The sequence below is a fragment of the Struthio camelus genome, chromosome 5 (assembly GCF_040807025.1).
Source record: "Struthio camelus isolate bStrCam1 chromosome 5, bStrCam1.hap1, whole genome shotgun sequence".
Classification (NCBI taxonomy): Eukaryota; Metazoa; Chordata; class Aves; order Struthioniformes; family Struthionidae; genus Struthio; species Struthio camelus.
In genome coordinates, this window is record NC_090946.1 from 24,629,661 (window position 1) to 24,654,872 (window position 25,212).

At 37.8% G+C, this 25,212-nt stretch overlaps 1 protein-coding gene across 11 annotated transcripts in view; it reads right to left on the reverse strand.

Annotated features, from left to right (window-relative positions):
* The window catches only part of GALNT18 (polypeptide N-acetylgalactosaminyltransferase 18), a 276,796-nt gene that overhangs the window by 100,419 nt on the left and 151,165 nt on the right, over positions 1 to 25,212 (reverse strand). For all 11 annotated transcript variants that reach the window (XM_068945116.1, XM_068945114.1, XM_068945115.1 and 8 more), the window contains one exon: positions 12,902 to 13,068. In XM_068945116.1, coding sequence (XP_068801217.1) covers positions 12,902 to 13,068 — 167 coding nt within the window. The remainder of the gene's footprint in view (positions 1 to 12,901; positions 13,069 to 25,212) is intronic.

Below are 25,212 nucleotides of genomic sequence, written 5' to 3' on the forward strand. Positions count from 1 at the left end.
GTTAAATCTCAGCATCGTTCTGAAAAGCCAACACACTACAACTTAAAAAGAGCTGTTGTGATGGAAGCTTGAACACTGCAATTATTATATCATTCTCACCCCAGGGACTATGAGTGTACATCTGCAAAGCCAATGGAAAATCCAATTTTAGTGTGTAATAAAACGGTAATTTTGACTGCCTTAAACTGGATTTGCTGAACTGCCCATGCCTGCATGATGCCTGAAGCTTTGTATTCCAGTTTGTTGTAGGATTTTCTGCAAGAAAAATACAAAGCACTTCACAGTCTTCACAATGTATTGTCAAGGTTATGAATTACTAATATTTCCGGCCATAGAACTCTTTCCAGAGCTCCTACTGGTGCATACACTAGTAGAGCCACTTGTTCACATTTCAAATGAGAAGTTAAGAGAAGAGGGATCTGTGAAAGCGCAGATGGCGTTGTATAAATCACTACTACATTTCAGCGTCAACTGAGTATCAGGTGACCTGTACAGTATTGCTATACCACTGCATAACAATTGATCTCTTCAGATTCATAGGATAAAACTCAAAATGTAAAATTCCCTTATTTCATCTGACATGCCTCTCTTTCTACGATTTAGGTGACTGTTCTAGTGGAATATCTTCTTTGTCCACATATTCACAGGGCTTGGACACTCTTCTTCCAAGCAGTTGAGGTTTCCTATAACTTCATTATTTTCTGCTGTTGCTCTTTTGGAAAACAATCGCTGAAGCAAAGAGACCAACTAGATGAAAATTTTAAAACTCAACCACTGCTTATTTTTTAGATAGCACTAGCAATGTGAATCTAGACAAGAAAGCAAGACAACCTGTGTGATTTTCTTCATACACAAGCATGTTTCCTTCTTCTTTATACTGCATTCTTCCTTCTTGTGTCTCTCAGTCCCTCTAGTTTGCTAGAGATGTCTCAGGTTCTGTGTGTCTAAGGACAACTATAAATTCCTAACCTCTCTACTCAACTTTTACTGAAACAACTTTCCTCAAATCCCTTTTCTAAAGTTGGACTAATGCTCCGGGTTCAGCTGCTGTAAGATTTGCTCCTAGTTGAATAGGAACCTTCAGTAGCTAGCATCTCTCCAGCTTCCTGCATCTGGGAGACAGCGTTCACTAAGATAACAATTGTGTGGTCTCAGCAGCAAGAATCCATCCTGGACAAAAGGCATTCCAGAAGTTGTCTTGCCTTCACATTCTCAGTTAGTTCTTATTCTTGTATGCAATGCTGTGCATCACCATAGAAATTAATGCTAGTTATGGAAAGTGTTTTATCATACATAAGGACTACTGTAAGTACATATGATTCCATATGCACAATACAAATCATACACACTATCACATTATTTTTGCCACAGCACTCCTTAAGCTTTATTTATTAGTATGTGTGAGAAAAGGGCAAATAGAAGACACATCTCCCTGCAAACTGTGAATTACCTGATGAGAGAACACAAAGCCAGAAACGAATGCTACACAGTTTCACTTGCACGTTTAAATATGTTTGTCAAAGGCACAAAGAAGTTTCAGGGCACAAATATCACTGAAAAGTAATCATAGGCACATTTCAAATTAGAAATATGTTTCATAAGAAGTATGTTATAGGAAAATGTTTTAAACTGGCTGCTTATGCAATAATTACTAATAGCGCAAGCGAGGAAGACTTATAGATGCAATCACTAATACATTGGACTCCCTGATGGTAATAAAAAATAAAAATATAATTATTAAAAATCATTATCTATGAAATCTATTTGCAAGCATAAGAGTTGTCAACTTGTTTTCCTTTCTAGGAGATCTTTTTTTCTTTCCACTTTGTGCACATCAACCAGGACTGAGATTAGGGCAATAGGTCAGGGGTTATAATCATTCCATAGCATGTAAAACTGATGGACCACATGTTTAGCCACGTAATTATCTTCAAGCCTTCTAAGACTTTACCATAATTCAATTAGGTGTATGGCATTTTTTTCCAGCGTCATAAAATGTTAATTCTATTTACAACTAGTTTTCTTGGGTATTTTTAATTTCATTTTTCCAATTATTTCAACTGCATGCAAACCCATTGCTGTTCTTGCTACTTGAAAAGACTGCCTCAAACAGGAGACAGCACCTTTGGAAACATTAAACAATGTTTAGATAGGCACTGGGCTAAAGGACTGTGTCATTTAAGAGCAAAGGAACCATGCAGCAGCTGACGGCAAGTAATCTTGAGAGAACTGATAGCACTTAGCAATTCCATCAACGTTTTCTCTGCTGACTAACAAAATAACAACGATTCACGCTGCCTTATTATTTAGCATACATCAGGGTGCTAAGGTGAAAAGGAGTCCTTATCGTTTATTTGAAAGTTTACACAGTACTGCAGAAAAACCCTGTCTGATTTAAGAAAAGGCAAATTGTTCCTTGAGCTGGCACCAGAAGCCCCTGTGAGAAAGCTTTGAAGCATCCACTATTCTTCTCAGATTATACTTGAAGAGAAACTAATAAAAAAATTCATTAGTGTGTTCCCGAATTCCCTTACAGAATGCCACAGAGGCACAGCATAGGGCTTAACGGGAATATGGCTCCATGCAAGTCCTCCGACCAGAAGCCTTGGCCTATCAGGCTGTCAGGAGAGCAACATTTGCCCTATCCTTATGAAGACAGTTGCAGAACTTGCTCAAAATACTGAAAGATCTCTAGAGATTTGTGAAGATCACAGAGACGATCAAGGGAGCGTTTTTAATATATGACCTGTATCTTTATACAAACTTGCCTCTGTATTTCTCTCTACCCAGACTCTAGAAAAAGATTTCCAGAAAGTGGTGTTCATAAGGACTCCAGTCAGCATAAAGACAGCACCTTTGTCAAGGAAACGGGGTGAGGAAAAACAGGGAGAAATTTTCACACTCTCCCAGACTAACTTGTAAGTCTTCATTTTTCCCATGTTAGGAATCAGAATAGAAATTTTAGCTTTTATATCTTAGTTTCATTACAGTTTCTACAAAGTTTTAAATAGAGCTGAATTATTATATAGAAAAGACTCATGAATATTTTTATAGCACTGTTTATCAATTTTTTTTCACATCTCACAACTTATGAATATTCAAATACCGAGAACTATTCATGAGAATGTCTGTACAACCCAAAAGCTTCCCAAATTGCCACTTGAACTACGTTACTCAAAATATGTTACTCTTCCATTTCAAGAAAGCAGCACCGTTTGAGTAATGATCCCACAAACAGCTAACAGTGAACAAGTGAAATCAAGTGTTTGTGAACTATTCACATGAAAGCTGAAATTTAAAGTGTATTCATCCAACATGCTTGGAAAATACTTTCAAAAATTAAATCCCAAGCGAATGTACATAAAAAGCCAATTACATAAACTATTTGTAGGCCACAAGACAAATCAACATTAACTGAATTTTTTGTCCACAAAAATAATTCAACTATCTTCTGATAAAAAAAACTCCGTACTTGAACTTCAGACTTAGAATAATTTCAAATGTCTTTAGAACACCTAACAATGCCTATACATGTGCCTTTGTGTACCTATATGGGGTTAACATATAATCCTAATTCATTCATATATTTTTGTAAACTCTACAACTGTAAGTCATTCACATATTTTTTGTAAACTGCTTCTTATCCTTTGGTGATATCTTTAAATACCTTACATACTTCCTCAGTTAAACCTCTTATCATGTCTTGGGCCCTGCAGCATATTAAGAATTTCCGGATTCTACGATAGGGAAGTTAAAATGTTTGAAATTATCAGCTCTGGCAGGAAGCTTCATCAGGAATATAAGTTAGGAATTCAGCATTAATCTTATGAAAGTTATCTTTTATTCATTCTTCTTCTTCTTAAGAAAAGCATGCTTGAGTTAGGAAGAAAAGGCAAGAAAGTTCATTTAAAAGATAATTTGTATTTCTTACCTTATTTAAGATACAAGCTTTTAATTCCTTTGTCTAACACTTCAGAGTATTCCCCCCAACAAACTCTTGCAATTATAAATACTATTCTCTTGACAACGAAAGAGGAAAGTCCTTTAAAAAGGCATTCAGGCTTGTAACAGCTTATATGACTAGAATATTTCAAATACAATTTCTACCGGATGTAAGGAGATCTCTGGATACTTCAAGAAAAAAAGGTGTCAAAAGGAAATAATGCCTCATCAAACCAGAGTCACCTTACTGACATGAAAAGATTTTTGGCACTTCTCTCACAAATTCTACAGAACTGTATGTCACTACACATACTGACCACAGTCTGGATACATACATTCAGCTGCTACTTAAATTCAGTAAGGCCTGTTTGAGAATGCTATCAACTGAAACTGCTCATGCATACTGGAAGGAAGGCAATATAAGCCCCTAAATATAAGAGAGTCCTTGGGGGGGGGAGGGGGGAAGGGTGAGGGGAAGGTTTTTCAGTCAAGCAATTTCTGAGGGATCTCTGTTTATTCTGAAGATAAAACAAAGTAAAAGTACGCAGGACTTGATGAAGGCAGCATTTATTCTGGCATTCTCACTGTCAGGATGCTACCAGCCTACAGCACTTTGCTTTCATAGCACTGGGGGTAACTTCCTCACTGCTACTGATGGAGTTTAAAACTGATTTGTTCTTATGGTGTTTGATGGTGGCCTTTAACATTACCGGGCACACATGGTTTTTGAATCACGCCTGACATAGGTAATGACATTTCCTTTAAGCTGACTCAAATCATTCTTGCAAAAGATTTTAAAGTAACAATAGGCAGTTGTTTATCATCACACAGGAACTTCAGCTACACTGTCCTCAGGCTTTAATGTGATCAGCAAACTGACAACAGGAATTAATGGCTGTGCTCACACCAAGGATTGTGTCATGGCAAAAGAACCCAAAGGGCTGAGGAACCTGCTTGACCAATACAAGGAAAGATCATACGTGAAATGGATTCATAGTGCAAATTGGCACACACAGATTCAAGCTAAAGCAAAGCCACAGTAAAAAATTGCCAGCATAGCTTTCAGTTTCAATTGCTATGAGAAAAAAGAGAAGTTTTTAGAAGGCTGTAAAACTGCAGCTGAAGTCATCCGCTGATTTTGTTCCCTAGTCCCAATTTTTCAGCATTTCCTGCGTATTGTGTTTCAGATATTCCACTTAACTACCTTTCATTAGGATTAAATACAGTATGTAGATATTGCTGAGATGACACTTAAATTAGTTCTTCCCTCACTAAAATCAGACAGATTATTATTCCAATCTTAAAGCTAAGTTTAATGGAAATGGTCTTGTCTTACTATAAAAAAGAACTATCTAGTGATAAGGTTTGGAGTTGCATAAAATAACTTCTTCTCTATTCTGCCTACATTTAGACTGAAAGTAAGGAAAATGTTGTCTTTAGAAGTGGCTGCTCTATCCATTTGGTATTCTCTATATTGAATCCAACATATAGAATAGGTATTTACTAGACCGCAAGTTGTTTCTTCCTGAAAACAGGCAGCATAGACAATTCAAGATAATTTCTGGAATTCCTAGTGAAAAAAGAACTAATTTTATTTCCCTAACTACTTTTGTATTGGGACTGAATGAGTTAAATATTTAAGAGACTGAATTAGGAATTCTGTATCCATCGTTAGGTCTCACTGGAATATTTTGAATGAACTGTTGAGAATGGTCAACATATGAACAGAATTATCTTGGGGATAGAATAAAAGATCAATGACCACATATTAATTTTCAACAACTGCAAGACTCAGCTCACCTTATTTTATTATATGTTGGAATCAAAAACTCTACGGCTGCACGAGACTGCAATAAAAGCACCACGATCTACTGCTGACTCCTGATGTGGACAGAGGTTACGCTATCAGCATCAAACACATTTAAACTGCTTTTCCAGCCACACAGACTGAACTATACTAAACTGCAGGTGATTAAATCCACCATTCATTTGAAAGGTCACTTTGTCACTGCCAACATCTGCTGACCACACACTTCCACATGGGCAAAATGTCCAACCGATGTCTGAATTCTTGTGGACGCACTGGAAGAGCCACACTTAACTACAGTGGTGATCGCGCCAGGAAAGGTGAAGCTTTCCTGACCTGAAAAATGAAGACTTAGGACCTTCCCCATTACTTATAAAGAATGGAGAACATGATGGTTCCCACTATACAGCAATGAAAACTGTATGGTGATGGGTTGATCCAGTCTGTTTAGAGAGATTATCAAAGAGCCAATAAGATTTTCATATCATTATAATGTCTATGCTACAGATCAGAGTCTTACCTCCAGCAAGGGATGCCACTTCCCCCACCCTCTGTGTAACTGAATGCAAGTCTACATTTGAGTCTGATGCAGTATGGAGATCAGATATGGGAAGGTTAAGAAACCCTAATCTAAAAGGATATGACATAATTATTACTAAATGAAGGCAAAAGAAAATAGAAAAATATGGCTGAAGAGGAGGATTTATGAGAGAAAAAGGAGGAAGACAGAAGAATGAGAAAATTATGACACAAAGGAAGGAGAGAATACTGTTGGGAGAAGGAAGAAGGTACGGATGGATGAGTCAGGCAGCAGTTTATAGCACAGGGCTAAAGGCCAGGGGGAGCTAAATAATAAGATGGGAAAAATGGAGTACAGTGCAGTTTGTTAAAAAGAGGGGTAAACATTGAGGTGGAGGAGAAAATAAGAGGAGTAGGCACACTGAAGTTTGAGAGTATGGAAAACAGAGAACCTGGCTAAAATAAAGAAGGACACAGGCTAAAATAAAGAAGAATCAGGTGTACAGAATGGGCGTGAGGAAGGGAACATCTGAAAAAGAGTGGACTGTTAGGGTAGAACAAAGAAAAGGAAAGCAGACAAACAAAAGAGCAAGGGTACAAATCACCATTACATGAAAAAAGAATGAAGGAAACGTGAACATGGGAAAAGAAGGGGTGAAGACTGATGAGTCAAAGCAGAAGAGGGGCAAGAATGGTTGGGACAGCATTCTTCCTCTGTGGCACCCCTCTCTTTTCTGCTTTATTGCTCACTGCCTCTGGATATGCTATACTTCCTTCCATGTAATTTCATATGTTATCTTCAAACATAGAAGCAGGTTTTCATGCACTTATCAGCTACTACGTCTTCTATGCCTACTCTAAATCCTCTTCCTTTCAAAGATGGAATTGAATACAGTATGACAATGACTGACAAGTAAGAGGAGAGAACAGTTTACAGCCAATCCAGGACTTTGTATTTAGGATCCGCTGTCCTTACATTTATCTCACAGTCTGTATAGATTAGTGGTTCTTAATTTTTTCCACAAGAGGTTAGAGCTGCATGGCCAGTCATCACTGGGATATGAACAGAAGTGCCCACATATTCTACCCCCTCCCACCTCAGAACTAGATCAACATTCCTCAGTCTGCTGCAATCTCCTAGCTCAACTGGCCTTATGAAACATCATGAGACTAGATGTTAGCTTCTGCTTATTTTCTTCTTATTTATTTTCAGCTGCATCCACAGTAGCAGGCACATAAGCCAAGACACATCTCACTGCAGTACTAGCATCAGCACTGAACATGTAGTAGTAAACACTTGCTCAAAGAATCGTCTTACTTCATTTATTAAAGTCTTACTGCAAAATGTTACTATGCAAGTTCAATGTACAGTTCGTAACAATGCCAAAATCTGTTTTCAAGTCTACAAAGAGGACAGATTTCCTAGTCTATACATAAAACACATGCTTTTTAGCATCCGACTCCTAACTAGCATTACACAGCCCTCTCTCATGTAAATCTTTGCTAGCACCACTACCAGGTTTGCTTGTGTCAAGTTTGACTGTGCAATAATAATGATTTCAGAATAAAGACCATTACCTATGGGGAGGAATGAATCTATATAGATAAAGCAAAGCCTTCACAATGCACAAATCACGGCCCAAAACTGATTGCAAGAATGCATGAAGTTTGGTTTTTCCTTGGTTTTAAATGCTTTTATTTGCCTTTATATTTTGCTGGGATTGAGGTAAGAGAAAAAACCTTCCCCTTGCTTGAACAAGAAGCCAAATAGAAGGACAGCAAACCCTAAAAACCTACCCAGGACATTGTTATTAATGGGTTTGTAAAAACCAACTTTGTCTGGTCTGCAGGTAAGCTGTCTTCAAGTTACGCTAGAGCAGGAAATTTAGCATGCATTTGGACGGTACTTTTGTCGTTTATTGATCACTACTTATGTAAAGAAAATAATTCAGACAATCTCCTATTCCCAAATCTTTCTTAAAAGATAACTAACAAAGAAATATAGGTTTCTAGTGAAAACATTGGTTCTGGACGCTTTTTGAAAAGCTTCTTTTTATTCAATGTTTTGGGGACAATGTAGCAAATCTCTCAAAGGTAATACAGCTGCAGGTGACCCATTTTCTACCACTCTGTACTACTGCTCCGCAACACTGCCAGTCATAAAATCAGCGTCCTATGATACCCAGCATTATTACTGCAACTGAGTAGCAGTGTTAATGGAAATCTCTGGGCAAAGAATGAGAATTATTAAGCTGGAAATGTTAGAACATTTCATTCATAAGTAATGATTCAAAGAAAAAGCAGGAAACTTTATGAAATCTGAGTCTACGGCAACATTTGTTACTAATTTTAATATGGAAAATTGCTACAGAGAAAGATAATTGCTGCTATAATATTAAATTTTGTAATACATACCCTGGACACATTAATGCACACTGCCACGCCACAGCTCGCAGTGACTTTTTTAGATAGATTTCTAATCAGCTGAAAATAACATCAAGAGGGTCTTGACAATGCAGAACAGCTCACTGCCAGTGAAAGGACTCAAAGGCCAAGACAGGATTCCACTGTCAAATAAGGTCACCACCCTCTCCCCACAGGGCAGGACAGAACAAGCAACAGTGTGAGGAAAACACTGTTCCTGTAGTTTCCAGCTCAGGGAATGCTTTTTTCTAAATATATTTCTGAGGACTAGTTAACTCTCAGCAGTCTTGGGGAGGGTCACTTAAAGGCATTTTAATGCCTTATCTTTGCAAAACCCTCTCCTCAAAGCCATTGAACCAGCTGGAAATCGGTGCGACTTCTGAAGGCAAAATGAATAAATAATTTTATTGCCAAGTTATAAACTAAGGAGCACATTATCTCCGAAAGGTAATCGGCATTCCTGAGGAGAACAGAAAAGATTCTGATCTGACATACAGCACAAACTACAGTAGGATAGACTAAATCAGTGAAGTTACTCTAGTTGACATCAATGTAATTGAGATCAGAATGAACAACACTGATATATGGGGTTTTTTAATGAATTTCTTGTTCTTGTTATAAATACCTGAGCAGTCACTGATGCACTTCTAATTCTGTTAATCTTCAACTAAAGTAAATATTAATGTACCTGGTAGTATACATAAAACGTTTAAATGTTATGCTTATCAGAATTTCATAGGAAAAGATGGTCTACTGAAATGCATACAATAAGCCATGTGAACTGCTGTATTAAAATAAAGGATCAAAATTTTGGGATCTGTTAAATCTATTTTCTGCTTTTAAATGGCACAGGCTGGCATTTTCACAATATGTTAACTTGAAACGTTTATTTAAAAAAAGAGGAAGCTTCACAAAGAGATTAATTGAGGTCTCCTGAAACATAATTGGGAACTTCAGTAACTGTACTAAGATTTAGAAGAAGTCATAGATAATTTGCTTGACATATGATATTTTATTTCATGCACTTCAGGATAACTTAAATACACCAAGACAAAGGTACGGACTTTGGCCATATGCTTGAATATACTGTTTCTGAAATCACCATGATGGAATTTTAAGCAGCTATCAGTTCTTCCATTGCTCTTTTCTGAAAGCCACAGAAGGCTAGATTTACTGAAATTGGGAAAAATTTAGGTGTTTGCAAACAGATATGGAATTTGGCCCACAACAAAAATGTACACAAGTTTAAACCCCAATATCACTTTTCCCTTGGAAGTAGGAAATATAGGTATCCTCTGGTATAGTGCCAGTCATCATATTTTATGCTCTGATTTTAATCCAATGTGCCAGGTGAGTCCAAGCAAATAGTACATGCTACTGAAAATAAAAAAATAAGTTCATTTGCACTTTGCCTGATCAAAGTTTCTTTACCTAGTCACTGCCTGTTCTCTAACGTTTCCTGCCTGCAAGATCCATGTAAACTTTCACCAAGTTCTGGAGTTTGCCACCCCCACCAAAAGTTTGAAAGAAAACATATTGCTTATGATTAGGCTTCTGCCAGGCCTGTGCGAGAGTTAAGAGTCTGGAGCCAGTCACAAGCAAAAATGAAGCTTTTACCCCTCAGGTAACTTACAGGGAAACCCAGACTAAATCACTTCTCTTACAGGCAGCAAAATTCACAAGCTAAAGAGCCACTAACGACGACGACAACAACAAAAAAAAGAGAAGAATGACACTAAATATGAAGGATTAGTTTCAGTGATGCTAAAAGGGAGGACAAAATTGAAAATAGAATACTGTAAAAGCAAAAGGACATTGTGAAATAAATATTTTAGGATTTAAACTAATAATAGAAAAGCTCATATATCATCTTTATAATTGCTCCCTTTCCTGCCTACCATCCATCCTCTCCAAAAGGATGCCTATTACCAGATCCTCAGCATATATTATGGGGTAAAAAGGACTGTAGGAATCTAATTTGCTTCTGCAGGGAAGAGACAGCACAGAAGGGGTTAGAGGAGCAGCAGAAAATCCTGGATGGACTTGACGTTTTCTAGGAGACTAAGTATTGTTCTGTGTAACGTGATTTGGTATAGAATGACACATAACACCAAGCTAAGGCAGCCAAATCAAAGGTTACCTTCCTCTCAATTTCTGCCTTCCTGTTTGAGGTCAGGAACCTAAGGATTTTGGGCATGCGAGGGTAAGAAAGATAAGTCCGAATAAAAGGTACAGACAGTGATAACAATATGGTACCGCACTGGTACTAACACAAAATGTGATTGAATAGGTCTTCCTAAAAGAATAGGTGGTTTCTGTGATTTCTCATCTATTTCAGATAAGAAATACGGAAAAGAATAATTTTAACGGGCCCATAGAGCGGACTGCAAAAAGCATGCGTGCGAGGCAGCTATAATGACAGACTCTCAGAAACACTGACGTTTTTGACATTGCTCTGTAATTTACTTACTGGAGTAACTGCCAGTAACTTCTGTAGAGATCAGACTCAAGCTCTAGGAACCCTTGAAAACTCCTTTCTCAGACAAATTATTTTTCTTCTATGACCTTCTGGTGGCTAATTCCTCTGTGGACAGAGGCCTCAGGCACTGCAGCACCAATACCCAACCAAATCTATTCAGCTCTTGGCATATTAACAGGATCTGTTTGAAAGATGCACAAATGAATTTTTACAAACACGTCCCAGAGTCCAATTCCACTAGCTGAAGTTAATTAGTTTTTCTGATCAAACTCGTGTATTGCATGAGTGAGGGGAAGGGGAGAAATTAAGGCCAGTAAGAGTGCATCAGTAAAATCGTGTGTCAAATGGCATCTTGAACCACGTTTTGAAACAAAACCTATCCCAGTTCACAAGATGTTTGTGAACCACGTATATGTGTTTCTCAATACGTGTGCGCGCGCGCATGTCCATAAGCGCATGCATGGTTTTAACCTCCCTCATAGTATGCTGTTGCATTTGATTTTTCTTTTACTTCACTGCACTGCTACATCACAAATTGTGCCATAAACCAAGAATAACAACCCATAAATCCTGCATGCCAGTTTACCCACAGCGTTCCATGAGTAGGTGTTTCAAGAAAAGCTTTGTCAGCCTTAGTTGACTCTAAACGTAGCATTATTCACTGGGATTAGAATTAGATTTGACATAAGCTTAAATCAAGTCGTTGGGTTGTGTGCACTTTAAGGAGAGAAGATTTTAGTTTTTCCTTCGTTGACAGCCAGCAGAAGAGGAGGTAGTGAAATGTATAGCCTAGAGAGGAGAACTTATTTACTTGCTTCCTACTAAATTTCTATTCTATGTAAATCTGACATACATCTATGACTAGCAGCGAGTCCCAGAATCTAGCCACAGGGATCACGTAATAGCTATAAGGATCGTAAGGACAGGAGAAGCCCTTTGTTCAGCAGGATACCCTGCCCTGTCTTTGGCCAGGATAAATTCAGATTCTCCTTGTATTTTAGGAGTTCAAAATTAACCCCCCAGCAGAGACAAATCTGCCTATAATTTCAGCATCCTGTGTACAGATGATTAGCATTTCACAAGTAACCTTGCCAGAAAATGAGACTTGTAAATAATGCCCAGCATGGTCTGACAACCACCTAGGCAAGCACTGAGCAATCAGAAATAAAAAGTCCAGTCCTTCAGACCATGGAGAGCAAAATCTGTTTAAGGACATACAGTAGAAAAGGAGCAAGGTAAATGTTGGCTACGAGAGCCTGAAAACAGCCAAAAGGAAAGGAGAGAGTAAGAAAAAGACAGAGAAGGAAAGGACACTAAAGGAGATATTTAAGAAATACAGAAAGATGCTTTATACAAAAGAGAAAAAGTGAGTAAGCATACAGAAGCACACAACTAAAACAGGAAGACCACGGAAAGCAGACTATTTTCAAAGCCACTGGAGCTCTACAAAGCGTAAAATATCTTTCTTAGGTCTCTGATCTCTAGTTATGCTTAATATGCTACTTACCAAGACCTTAAATGTATAGAAACAGCATTCTATTTTTGTACACACTGTTTTTATATGCCCCACTTGTGTTTATTTAAAGATAAAGCCCAGAAGGATTGTGGGAAGAAGAGAGAAAATATGCTGACACTATTTGAAATGCTAATAGGATGACTCAGAGTCACAACTCAAGGATTCTTATGTATGATCCAATCTGTTTGAAAAAAATCCAATCAACAACTCTTACCATTATTACTGTTATCATCAACTAAAATAATCTCTTTCAGCAGGTGAGCAGGAGTCCGGTCAATAGCAGAATGGATGGAGCGCAGAATCACTGAGAGAGCTTCATTAACAAATATGAATACAATGCTGACCTCAGGGAGCCTTTCAGGAAACGTAAGGTTTCTGCACCTGAAGAAAAAAGTAAATAAATAAAAAAAAAAGATGTAAACTGTTGGGAGTCACGGTGTCAACACAAACATGTTCAGAAAAAATCTATCCCCAGTCATAACAATGACAAGAGAGCCTTTGTAGGCAGGGATCAGAAGGTCCCCAGACCTGCTCAGAGCAAGCACGGGCAAGAACCAGATGTCTTTCTATCTAAAGAAGGCATCCTTAAGAACAGTCTCCTGAAATAGCCTGTGCAGCCAAGGCCTAAAGTGATTTCACTTTTCCATTCAAGGCCCCAAATAATGAAAAATAGTTTGCAAACCAAATGTAAACTCTTGTTTATATGCAGTTTCAAACTGCAGTTGTTCACAATGTCTTTCTGGACAGTGGAGATAGGAAAAAACAGTTAGCCCTATACTTCAAAAAGTATCTTCTGGAATAGCCAAGATAATTACTTCTGCTAGAGAATCTACCAGCAGTTCCTGTCAAGATCAGGAACTCCTTTCTTTACTCAGTAAAAACATAGTGAAAGACGCAGCTCAAAAGAGCATCCTGTTGCAAGAGCTAAGACAAGACAACGTAGCCAGAAAAGCACGTACGAGGATGGGAACTGACCTTCAAAAGCTCAACTCAAAATTTTCAGTAGATTGAGGAATACTTGCATAGCCTGTGTGCGTGTTAGTTTTATTTATATTTTGGCCATGTTCCCAGTTGCTGATGCAAAGTGTTATGAAGGTGCTGCCCACCACTTCAAAGTTGCTCAGTGTTTTATTGTTTTTTTTTTCTCTTTCATTTCAGAAGGAATTCAACTTTTATATTTTTATGAAGACTAGAAAGTCCTTTTTCCAACATGTATCTTCTAATTTGTGAGCACATTTGCTTTTTAATAAATCCAGAAGCTTATTAAATAAAAGTAATTAACTACTTTTCTCTGAAAATGTTAGTATTTTAATGCCACATTTCTGAACAATAGTTAATTGTACCTTTTTTCTCAGATCTGAAAGTATTCACTAGGATGAAAAACAGCCCATTTCAGAGCAGCCATTCCCTTTTTAAGGGGACTGAGGCCACAAGCTGATCCAGACATCAATTCCAGATAGGTTCTGCAGATGCAAACGATTGATGTTAACGCCCTTCTCTGTCTTCTGACAATACTGAAGTGGCTATCTTTGAAAATGCCTAGATCTGCTCCAGCCAGGACCTGCTGAAGGATTCACAATTCTCACATCATGCTTAAATATGATTACTTAATTGGATCTTCAATCAGAAGAGAAAGCATAGCATTTTTTGGTTTTTGCATTTAATCTGCAGAGATAATACAGGAAAGCAGCAAGTAAGTATTCCTCTTCACATGCTGGATGCCATATAAAAATTAAGTTCAATCAAGATGATGAGTTTACATGCACGTTTTTAATGCTTCTAAAAAGGGTCAGGATGAGGGACACATGACATCCAGAAATAGAGACACATGGATAATATTCAAAATTCAGCTGGTCATCCAATTTTCTCAATTCAGTCATTAGTTCGAATTTGCTAGAAATCACATTAAAGAAGCTCTTTCATGTGTTAGGCTCTTTTCCCTCCATCACCACACGAAAGAATTATATAGACACGTAAAACAGAAAACATGGTCAAAGAAAAAGTTAGGACAACATTTCTCTTAAAAGGGTGTAGGTTTTATTTTTAAATGAGCTGGCTTAGTCATCTTTCAGATGCAAGAAAGAAACCCATTTGCAGAGATTCATAGCTTTCTATTCCACTGTATTAATACAAGAATGAAGCAATTACAATGGCATCTGGATTTACTTTTAGCTTGATCTTTTGGCAGTGGAACAAATCAAAACTTACTGTCTAAAAGCAGATTGTACTTCTACTGACATATTAGTTCCTTACTTCTACTGATAAGAAGGTATATAAACTTATTAGCTTTAACGATCAGACTGAAATATATTCTTTGAACCTTTCAACGGATCTGAAAGAATGACACTTTTTTGAGTGCCACTGGACAGCAGATAAAAATGTAGTAGCTTATAGAAGTGTCAATTATAGGTAATTGCTTTTTTTTTTTTTAAGTAATGAATGCCAATTCATTAAAGTCAACTCATAACAAAATTTCACTGTTCTTTGAAAATCAGTGGCTCCAATCTTGTAAAAGTTTATGTTTGGACCTCCTCTATATCTGGCCCTTTCAAATGGGTGCAGTTATGATTCTCAGTGGTTTTGGTGGGTGTTACTGGCAATTAAGATTTTCTAAGAAGGACTTATCACTAAGTTCACAACGGAAACCCAAGTACTGCAACTTTCAGCAAAAGCTGTAGGTAGCCTGTAACGTACATAGCTGCTGAAAACCATACATACAAAGTAGGAAAGCAGAAGCACAGGCAGAATGAGGTGCTGAAAAATGGTGTTCAAATAAACCACTGTGTTAAGCAGGGAACTTGCTGAGGCAATTAACAAAGGAAGTGCTAACTTAAGAGTGCTTAAAAGCTTTCCCCAGGCAGGACTATGGTCCCTCAACACCATTCAGCGGCGTAGGCCCTTTTCTAGAGATAGGAATCTGGGTATTTTTATTCCAAATAAAAGATCACAACAGGGAGCTGTTTTTTTCTTTCAAAAGACAGCTAGTGTAAGGCAGAACTGATTTTCCCTTTTAGCCAATGGTTTGGCAGTTCAAATCTTCAACCAGGATACAAAGAGCATGAGTTCAAACTTCTCTTAGCTCCCTGGAGGGAAATCTAACTGCTTGCCAGCTTGACCTGATTATTTTCATTCCCTCTTTTCAGAGGTGTTCCACCTTCTCTGGAGCAATAAAATATAGGCTAAGTTGGAGTAATAAAAGTGAGACTCTCTAGCCTAGTGTTTAGGGCAAACTTCTTGGAGGAATAACCTGTATTCCAGTACTTGTTCCAATGGATGTTTAAGCATTTTAAATCTCAGACGTCACCCTTCCTGGGTATGCCCAAGCTTCTAGATTAAAATGCTGCAGTAACTCCTGTGATCACCTTTTCTCTCTTTTGCATGCTAATATTTAATGATTTCATTCAAAAAGAGATGCTTTGGCTGAAAGAATAAAGGTACCTCCACAGATCCTGTAAATTAGATGTCGGGGCACTTTCTTGGGAAGGAATACATGATGTTTCAAATTTCCTCAAGAAGAAAAAGGATACAAGATGGAAATTTTGGTAACCGTGAATTTTAGGTTTCACCAGGGTTAATTGCCAGCTAAAAACAGGATTTTCAAGGCACACGTTTCAGGCTTGAAGAAGCCGTAGGTTCCTGTACTTAGGATCCAATTGTGATTTTCAAACGCTAAATCTCATAGATTTCCAAAATATGCTAAGCTCTTTTACAAACCTAGCTCCTTGAAGGACAGATACGTCCATGAGAGATTATGTGCATGCCTGTGCCTGTCATTCTGCATGGACAAAAAAAATTACATATGCATTCTGGATATTATTACTTTGTGGATGTCCTCTCTTACATGCAAGTTGGACATACAAAATTGCATGGGTGTAAAGAGAAATTACTAACAAAATTCTTGTTTCCTTTATACCTTCATAAAACCAGCACTTTTCTATTTGATGTAATAGTTGAAATTTCATCTAACTTCTGAAAATAAGGTTTCGAATGGCGAGTACCACGAACTAGTCAACAGCCCTAAGGACACTGAAATGATTTTCAGTATCAGTCTATGAAGAATCTGCAAAGTTTGTTATTTTAATAATTTCACTGGGGCCAAAATGCGCAGATACACAACCGTACAGCAAACAAAGCTACTGCAAATTTATCTTTCCGTTGTATAGCTTACATTTAGTAATATCTGTTAGCCCCAGCCATACTGGTACACAAAGAAGATAAAAAGGAAACAGTACTAATGTGATATATTACCCATTTGATAAAAAGCTACGCAGTGATTTGGGAAAATGTTTTAAGTTACCATGAAAACACACTGAAAACATGTGATTCAAGAAAGTTTCTTCCTTGAAAACTTCATTCTTTCTCCTCTGTCAATTAAGCTAAGGCTGAAATATACCTAAATATACTTTTGTAAGAAATTGCAGTGACAAAATAGATTTAAAAAAATGTGCTCTGGATGACCAAAAAAAAAAACAACCCCATAATTAGGATCTCATTGTGTCTAATCTCTTTAGTCCTTCTCAAATGGATTCTTTTTCAATGCAGATACGTTCCTAAACTGAGTTCATGTTTTCTTTCCATTCAGACTCCTTTATCATCTTTACCTCCAGCTTAAATTCACTTTTTCATTGAGGACAATTTAAAAAATACATTTTCCTGCCTGCATTTTTTAAAAAAAATCTTTTTTTAAAAAAAAAGTTGGAATTAAACTCACATATATCTGACTGTGCACAGAACACAGAGAATTTGTATTGTTTCACAAATAAGTCTGTCCTCTTCTTCATGCTATATTTTATGTTGAATACAATTCCATCATTCTAGGAATGAACAAAAAATAGCTATAGAGAAAAGTGTGTGCACGTGCACGCATGTGTAAGTCAAACACACGCTGAAGAGTGTACAAAGGGAGAAAACAGTATTGCTCAAAATCTTAGCTCCAGTAAGTACTAAGAATTGAATGGTTGCATGGCAACCAGGAACTTGCAAGTTTTAATGACAGCTCTGCCTTTGACTCATTCGAGGGCTTTGTAGAACACCCCTAACTTGCCTGTGTCTCACACATTCCTCTTAGCAAATTGTGGCTATCACTAGTAACTAATTCACAGAAGTATTGAGCATATTTCAGATTATGATTAAATGATTCTTAAATGTAAATTCTAAATGTTATTTATAATTATAATAGCAAGTATCATCACAATGTAGATGAAAAATTACCTCCAGCAACCAACTCTACTAAATTACATTGGGCTAATAACACTAAAATAACAGTTGCCATGGTTACTAGAAAGTAAGAGAAATTCACGGTGTTCTATATCAAGCACAAATCTGGCAAATGGAGGAGAAAACACATTACGAATCTTCTTCCAAATATTTGTCCATGAGAAAAATATATTCATCCAGAATATATACACTATGATAAAGTGATTCAGACAATCATATTTAAATTAGCTTAACACAACTAGAACAATAGAGAAAATTTTTTCCTGAGTTAATAATTTATATTTGAGATCTTCTACAAATATGTACATACATTGTGGAAAAGAATCATGGTTCTCCAAATTTTTAGAACCTTTCACCTAAGAGTTGCAATAGTATCATAGCCAAACAACAGCACCAGAACACACAAAGAGCCCTGTTTTGTGTTTTGACCTCTAAATTACATCAGCTATAGCTTTTTTTTTTTTTTTTTTTTTTTGGAATACAAGATGAAGTAACATATATAGATAAAACATTTGGGGTTAAAGTATCCTTCCTAAAAACTCATACGGGAGGATGCGTTAGTCTGAACGGAGTAAGAATTTCTCAAAAGCACAATCAGAAACAGAATTGTACTTTCTCCACGACTTGGCAACATTTTGCCATCAGCCAAAATGGCAAATGGAAGCTCAAGATGTATGGGAGGAAAGTAAAGTCTATTCTTCTAATTTCTGGCATAAGTAAAATAAACAGCACAAAATCTTGCAAAAAAAGCAGGTCTTGTAAGAATTGCAGCTCAACTATTTGTTTACCAATTCATTTTGAGATCATTCTTCATTTCCTCTTTCACTATTTTCAGTATTTTAAGTGTTAATTGAACTGTGGTAACAAAGCTGACATTGAAAAACACATAAAAAGTGCCCCCTCCCAACCCCGATCTTGGAGGTTTATAATCTATTACAGAACTCTAGCCAACAAGATAGCAAACTGATTTCTGCTATGAATTTATAGAACTTCGAGGTGTATCATAATTTTCCATCATGAGGGAACAAAGACAGGCATACAATTGCATGAGCAATTTGCATACAGAGTTACCACATAACTATGAAAGGGAATATGGTCATTTTTTTTCTCCTAACACAACTCTCTAAAAACAAACAGAAATGTGCAATAAAGACAGACTGAATAACAGATAGAGAAATCGATAAATAAGTTCGATCGATAAGTTCCAGGACTGTGCCACAGGAGTCATTAGTTCATGGTCTCCTAAGCATCCTATAGCATAGATTTAATTGCAACAGAATACTCCTTTTAATAAAAGCTATTCATGTCCCTCAAATTATACCATAAAGTTCCTTTTTTCCTTGATACTTAAAATCAAGACCTTCGTCTGAATAAAACTGTAAGAACAGGGAACTGATTTCAGTGAAACTCCCTTTTATATGAACATAAGAATTCCAGTGTAGGTATTTGGGCAAAAACTGTTAGTTTCTGACGGTATTATGCCACGGATTATTCTGAGAACTTTCTAATGTAAATGTATGCCAAGTGAAAGAACAATAGCACATTCATATAGTTATGACATATTAGAGAAAAAGAGAGAGAGTGCGCACGTGCACGAGTGAGGAAATGCACATGAGCAAGAAAGAGAGCGAGAACTGTTTACCACATCACGTTTCTGTTAAGTTAACAGAGATGGTGAGGATCAAAACCAGTAAATGGACACCAGCAACATTCATTATTAACTCAGGTTATTATAGCATCTTAGAGACTGCAGCTGATTTGGTATCACTGTTAGTGATACAAAATCACTCTAGAGTAGCCATGTGGGCAAACGTATACAGGCAGGAAAAACTGAAGCACAAACCAGAATCATAGAGGGTGGCCACTCAGTCAGTGTACCTCATTGCTATGACTCATAGTTTGCCCACAGGTAAAAGTGAGAAGAAAAAGAAGAATCAAAGGTAGAGAGAGCAGTAAAAAAGAGTGGGAAGAATGCCAGAAATGAACATTAGGTATTTGACAAGAATGTTGAATAATTTGGTAGTGTTAGGACTTCTGTCCAAAATAATCTAATAGGTTATGGACCAGGCTTAAGTGCTCTTTATAAAGAATTCCTTTGAAACTTCAAATACCCCATGTAATATTTATGCTACCTTTCATGGAAAAGGACAACAGAACTCAGACTGAAATGAGCATGGAGCCAAATACATCACTAGCATAATTCAAATATAATGGAATGGACATAATGAGACAAACCGACCTGATGGATGCACAGTGACTGAAGCCTGGACTAACAGAGTGGAAGCGTGTAGGAGCTGGCTTTTCAGAAGTGGGGCTAACATGAAAATGGCTAACTTTAACCTCATAGTTTAGGATCACATGTTGTTCTTGTAACACTTTTAACAAAGGAGAGTCTACAGGCTCATGTAAGTCTGGTGTTGCCTTGGACACTACCTCTCTATATACCACCCCAACACCGATGCACATTTTAGACAGATATATGCCCATGAACTGTTTTAGCACTAAAACGCAGTACCCCCACCCCAGCTAACACTTTTCCCCACCACTCTGTATTCGTATTTGCATTCACTGGATATCCCACCTGCGCAGTTTGTGCCCAGTTTATCACAAGTCGAATCCTGCTCCTTTTCAAGGCTTCTAGCACTGCCCTTTTCTGAACTGAGCCTCAAAGTAATACAACTTGGGACCGGTGAACTGCTTGAAACAATAAATAGTTACTAAATGGCTAAAGTCTTTTTCTGCAAAGGAAACAGAACGTCTCCTCTGAGCTTTTCTAGACACCAAACTACATTGAGTCAGCTTGGAGTCAGTCAGTCAAACTGAGTCAAACCTGCAGCAAGCCAAACGCTATACTATACCATTTAGCACTCCCCAAAGCCAGAGGAAATGCTATTTCACCTTCAAATATTTCTTTTCCTCCTCTACCTTTCCTGTCTTCACTTTTTCATGCAAATACTATTTTTACCAATGCAAAAGAAATTTGGCTGGCTGAAGTTGCACTGATTGAAAAAGTTGCATTATGCCTACTGGCCAGCTCCTTCATATCATGTGCACTAGGCAGGAGCAAAATTCTGCAAAATAATTGCTTTGCTGGGATCATGCTGCACACTTCTTTTTTCACTATCCTTCTCTCTTACATCCCTATGTAAGAAAAGATAATGTTATCTCTCTTCCACAGATGTGTTTCAGGGAGCTAGATCAGGGAAAAAACAAAACAAACAAAAAACACATTAAAGGCAACATAGTAGAAGCCTAATATTGTATTCTCTCAAAAGGAGATCTGGTGCACAGTTTTGGGATCCCTAAACAACCAAACTTTTAATGATATATTTCTGTGTGAGCTTGTTCAACATTACACTCACAAGGTTGGTGGGTACTGCCTGCCCTGCTGAAAGTAACAAGCACAACAGAGCTACAGCTAATGCAGAAGTGCCTGTTCCTACCCAGAGTAAAGCCAACGCTGCTTTCCTCAATGCTTCCAAACTCATTAGAGCCAGTAGCTAACCTGTGATGTAGACGTGTCGCTGGCTGACAGATGGGTGTATCAACAGTAAGCAGCAGATCACAACTCCAGCACTAGTCAACAAAGGGAAGTCTTGGGACAGCGAGCAGAAAGGATCCTCCACAATACTGTTTCTGCTGCCAAATACCACAAAAACTGAGACTGCTTCAATGTGTGACGATTATTTCAGGAGGTCGGGATATGCATGGGAGTTATTTATTATAACCTGTGTTGTAACAGATTTTGGAGTCATGACCTCGTCTGGGAACTGCACTGTGCTAGTGTAAACATTCACAGTGAAAAGTGATCAAATCCTGAAAGTTATAATCATAGAACAAAAGGCTCATGCCTGTGTAGAGGATGGGGGCGGGGGGGGAAAGCTCTGCACACTACCTAAAACAGAAGAAAATCCCACTGCAAAGTGTGACAGTTGCCACAATCTGTGCTTGATCCAGCTGCAGTCTGTGGCATGTTTCTGACTGAAGATCTTTTTTTACTTCAGAGAAGACTGGGGACAACCGCTTGGGCAGAGTACACTGTCCTAGCTACTGACTGCAGTCTCCTCTCTTCACACATAGGGACTGTGCTGCCCAGGCTGGAGGGCTGGGCAAGGCTGAATACTTCCCCTCTCCCACATGCGTGTGTGGTTCAGCAACCTCTAATTGTCCACCGATATTTTTATTGCATTAAACGTTGACAAAATCAACATCAGAAAATCTTCTATGCTACAATTTGTGGTTGTTACATATGTGGAGAGGCATCTCTACAATTTGTGGTTGTTACATATGTGGAGAGGCATCCCTAACTGCAGAACCTTGAAAAGAGATGCTGAGCTCCTCTACTAAGTTATTCTGATGTCAATAATCAGGATACCGTAGGAAGGAACAAGAAGTTCACAGTTGAGTCATACCAGAATGATATAAAAGGGTCTGCTGTATTTCTCAGTACTAAGAGACTTTGCAGGAACACAGGCACATAATTTTGATAAGGAAACAGATTCATGTTTGCTAGCTGTTATTTGAGTTATCAACAAAGTGAAAAGACAGCTAGGTCAAACATAAAGCACATGCGTTACATGTTTTCTCAGTATTCCTTGATGTTTGCTCCCTTCTTGAACCCATTTCTACTTTGGCTTACATGGTGTGCTTGCTTGCCCAATTTCATGGTGCACTGTCTGAAGAAATAATTTGATTTGTCTTAAATCTGCTGCTTAACCATTTTCCAGAACAAGATAATTATTCTGGCACACAATATGTATTTACATTGACAAAAATATATTGATTTGGGCTTAATTGCCTGCTTCTCCTCCTCAGAAATACACACCTACGCACAGGGACCTGGACACTATTGGTATTTCGTCTACTGTTTGCCAGCAAATATTTGAAGTACATCTTATGCAGATCCATTAATAATAATATTCATACACAATAAATAAGTGTATAGCAGTGTTTTCTTGGTATTTTTCATCCTGAGTATCCTGAATAACATAATTCTGGACTGACTTGTTAAGTCGAACATCACAGTGAGAAGAGAGTTAAATTAGGTGATGGTGTTTACTTCTTAAGAATTTAATAACCTAGTAAATAAGACAAGTGTGGTCCATTCTGCCTTATCTAAGAGAATGGGAAGCTGGAATAGTATGGACAGTGGGAACACCCAGAAATTCTGGGACCTGAGGAGTACAGCGCAGATGTTCAGTCCCACGGGGGTGGCAGACTGCTGCACCCCTTGGTGCTCAAGTCAGCCCTTCTTCTACCACACTTTCTTCCTTCTCAACCCAAAACTTCCCTTAACACAGCCCCTGTTTTCCTCTGCTACTGCTTGCCTTTTCCTCAATACTCAATCATTACTCATCTGCTTGGCTGCAGGAACCTAAGTTTCAAAACATAAGGGATGGGAAAAGTCAAGAGACCATCTGCACACTCAGCTTCCCTTGGCAGAAGCTTGCTCTCCTGTGTGAGACTTTAAGGCCACTTATCCGGTTGCTGCTACTACTGCATTTGCCCTTACAGCTAAACTTGCAGATGAATACAAGCAGCCTCCGTTAGAGCAAAAATATATCACCGAAGGCTGAGGCTGTGAACCTCAGAGTCACTCTCATGAAATGAAGATACTGTCCTCATATTTCTGTATTCTAGACGTCCTGCACAAGCATAAGAGTCTGCAGGGAGAGAAGAGGAGGCTACACGGGCTGCTTTGCTTGGACTGAAAGCCTGCAAGGAGGACAGCATTTTGACATCACCGGGTTTGTACAGATTCCTGAAGAACCTCTTCCTGGTTGACATCTAATTAGCAAGGGTGCAGGTATAGTTAAGTCTGAGTAATCTGGGGGCTTATGATATTCTCCTGTTCTTAGCCCTGCCAACTGTCAGCATGCACTCTTAGCAGATTGTTCAATTCCCAGTCTCAACCAGGGCCAATCATGTGTGATTTACATTAGACTTCAGTTATACATATGTTTCTGTTGCCTTACCAATATCCTATATTTCACGTGATAAATTATAATACAGATGAGAGACCATGGCTCAGCTTGGACACATCCACATGAACTCCATTCCCTTGAGCTGCCTCCCCACAAGTCTTAACCGGGTGGGATTCCTATAACATGCTGGCCCTGAGCCACTGCTAAACACTAGTTAATGGACTTGGTTAGCCCTAAGCTAATTCCTTCCCGAGCTATTCTGTTATCTCTGCGATATCTGTGCTTTCCTGCATTTCTGGTCAGAACAGAAACACCCCCACTGGCTAAGGTTCAGCAAGGTTAACCCAGTTTCCATGCCACTTGCAAACAGCTGTGCGCTCTTTTTAGTTCAAGCTGTCCCTGGCTTTCATGCTATGCTGCTAGAGTCTAGTATATGCCCATGGCTAATTTTCATGTACCCACACAGAATCTGGAAATGACTAATGCAATAGGCTTTAAAAATAGGTGCTAGTAATCCTAAAAATGGATGATTATAGAGAAAACACACTCTCCTAGGGTAATTTTTTTCCTGCAATAGCTACACAAATTCTCTCACATAAATAAGAATACACATATCAGGACTAGAAATTCTTTTCTCAGAAATTTGACTTCATAATAATAAGTTGTGTCACACAGTGTGATGCATACACAGTGAACAGTGTACATACTGTCTGAAAATACATTTAATTTCCCTCAGTATCAGAATTCCAGTGTCAGTTTACCCACTTGCTCATGAACCATGATGGAAGTGGGGGAAATCCTCCTGGGCTATCATTCCTAAGCAACTATTTTGTAGGCATAAATCCATAAACATGTTTAACATGTTTTTGGCAGATAGTTAACTAAGGATCAAAACTTTCACAAAAATTAGACCAGAATTTGTTTCTAACTGGAATTTCTTTCAAAATCCCAACCATAATTCATTTCTTTCAGCTACAGTAACATTCATTTTCTCTGTCTAATTTTTTATACCTACACTTACAAAAAAAAAAAAAACTTAGACTGAAATCATTCAGGAGAATCTTTCAAATGAGATACAAGAATAGACATACTTCTGTTAGTGATGTTTTTTGTTAGTCACAGAAGATTTATTTTTCCTCTAAATTAGTTTATGATTTTAAAAAAGAGACAGATTGTCCCTAAAGATAGTGCTACATGGATTTAATCAAAACATAAATATAATTGCATGTACCTTCATTTTCCTTATGTTGCTATTACAGTAAACCTACCATATATATTTTTATATGTTTTTATATATCACATTTTATAACATATATATATTTTTAGTTGCTAAATTGTTGCCTGAAACGGTGTTCAAATCTTTTCATTAATGTTGCGCAATATA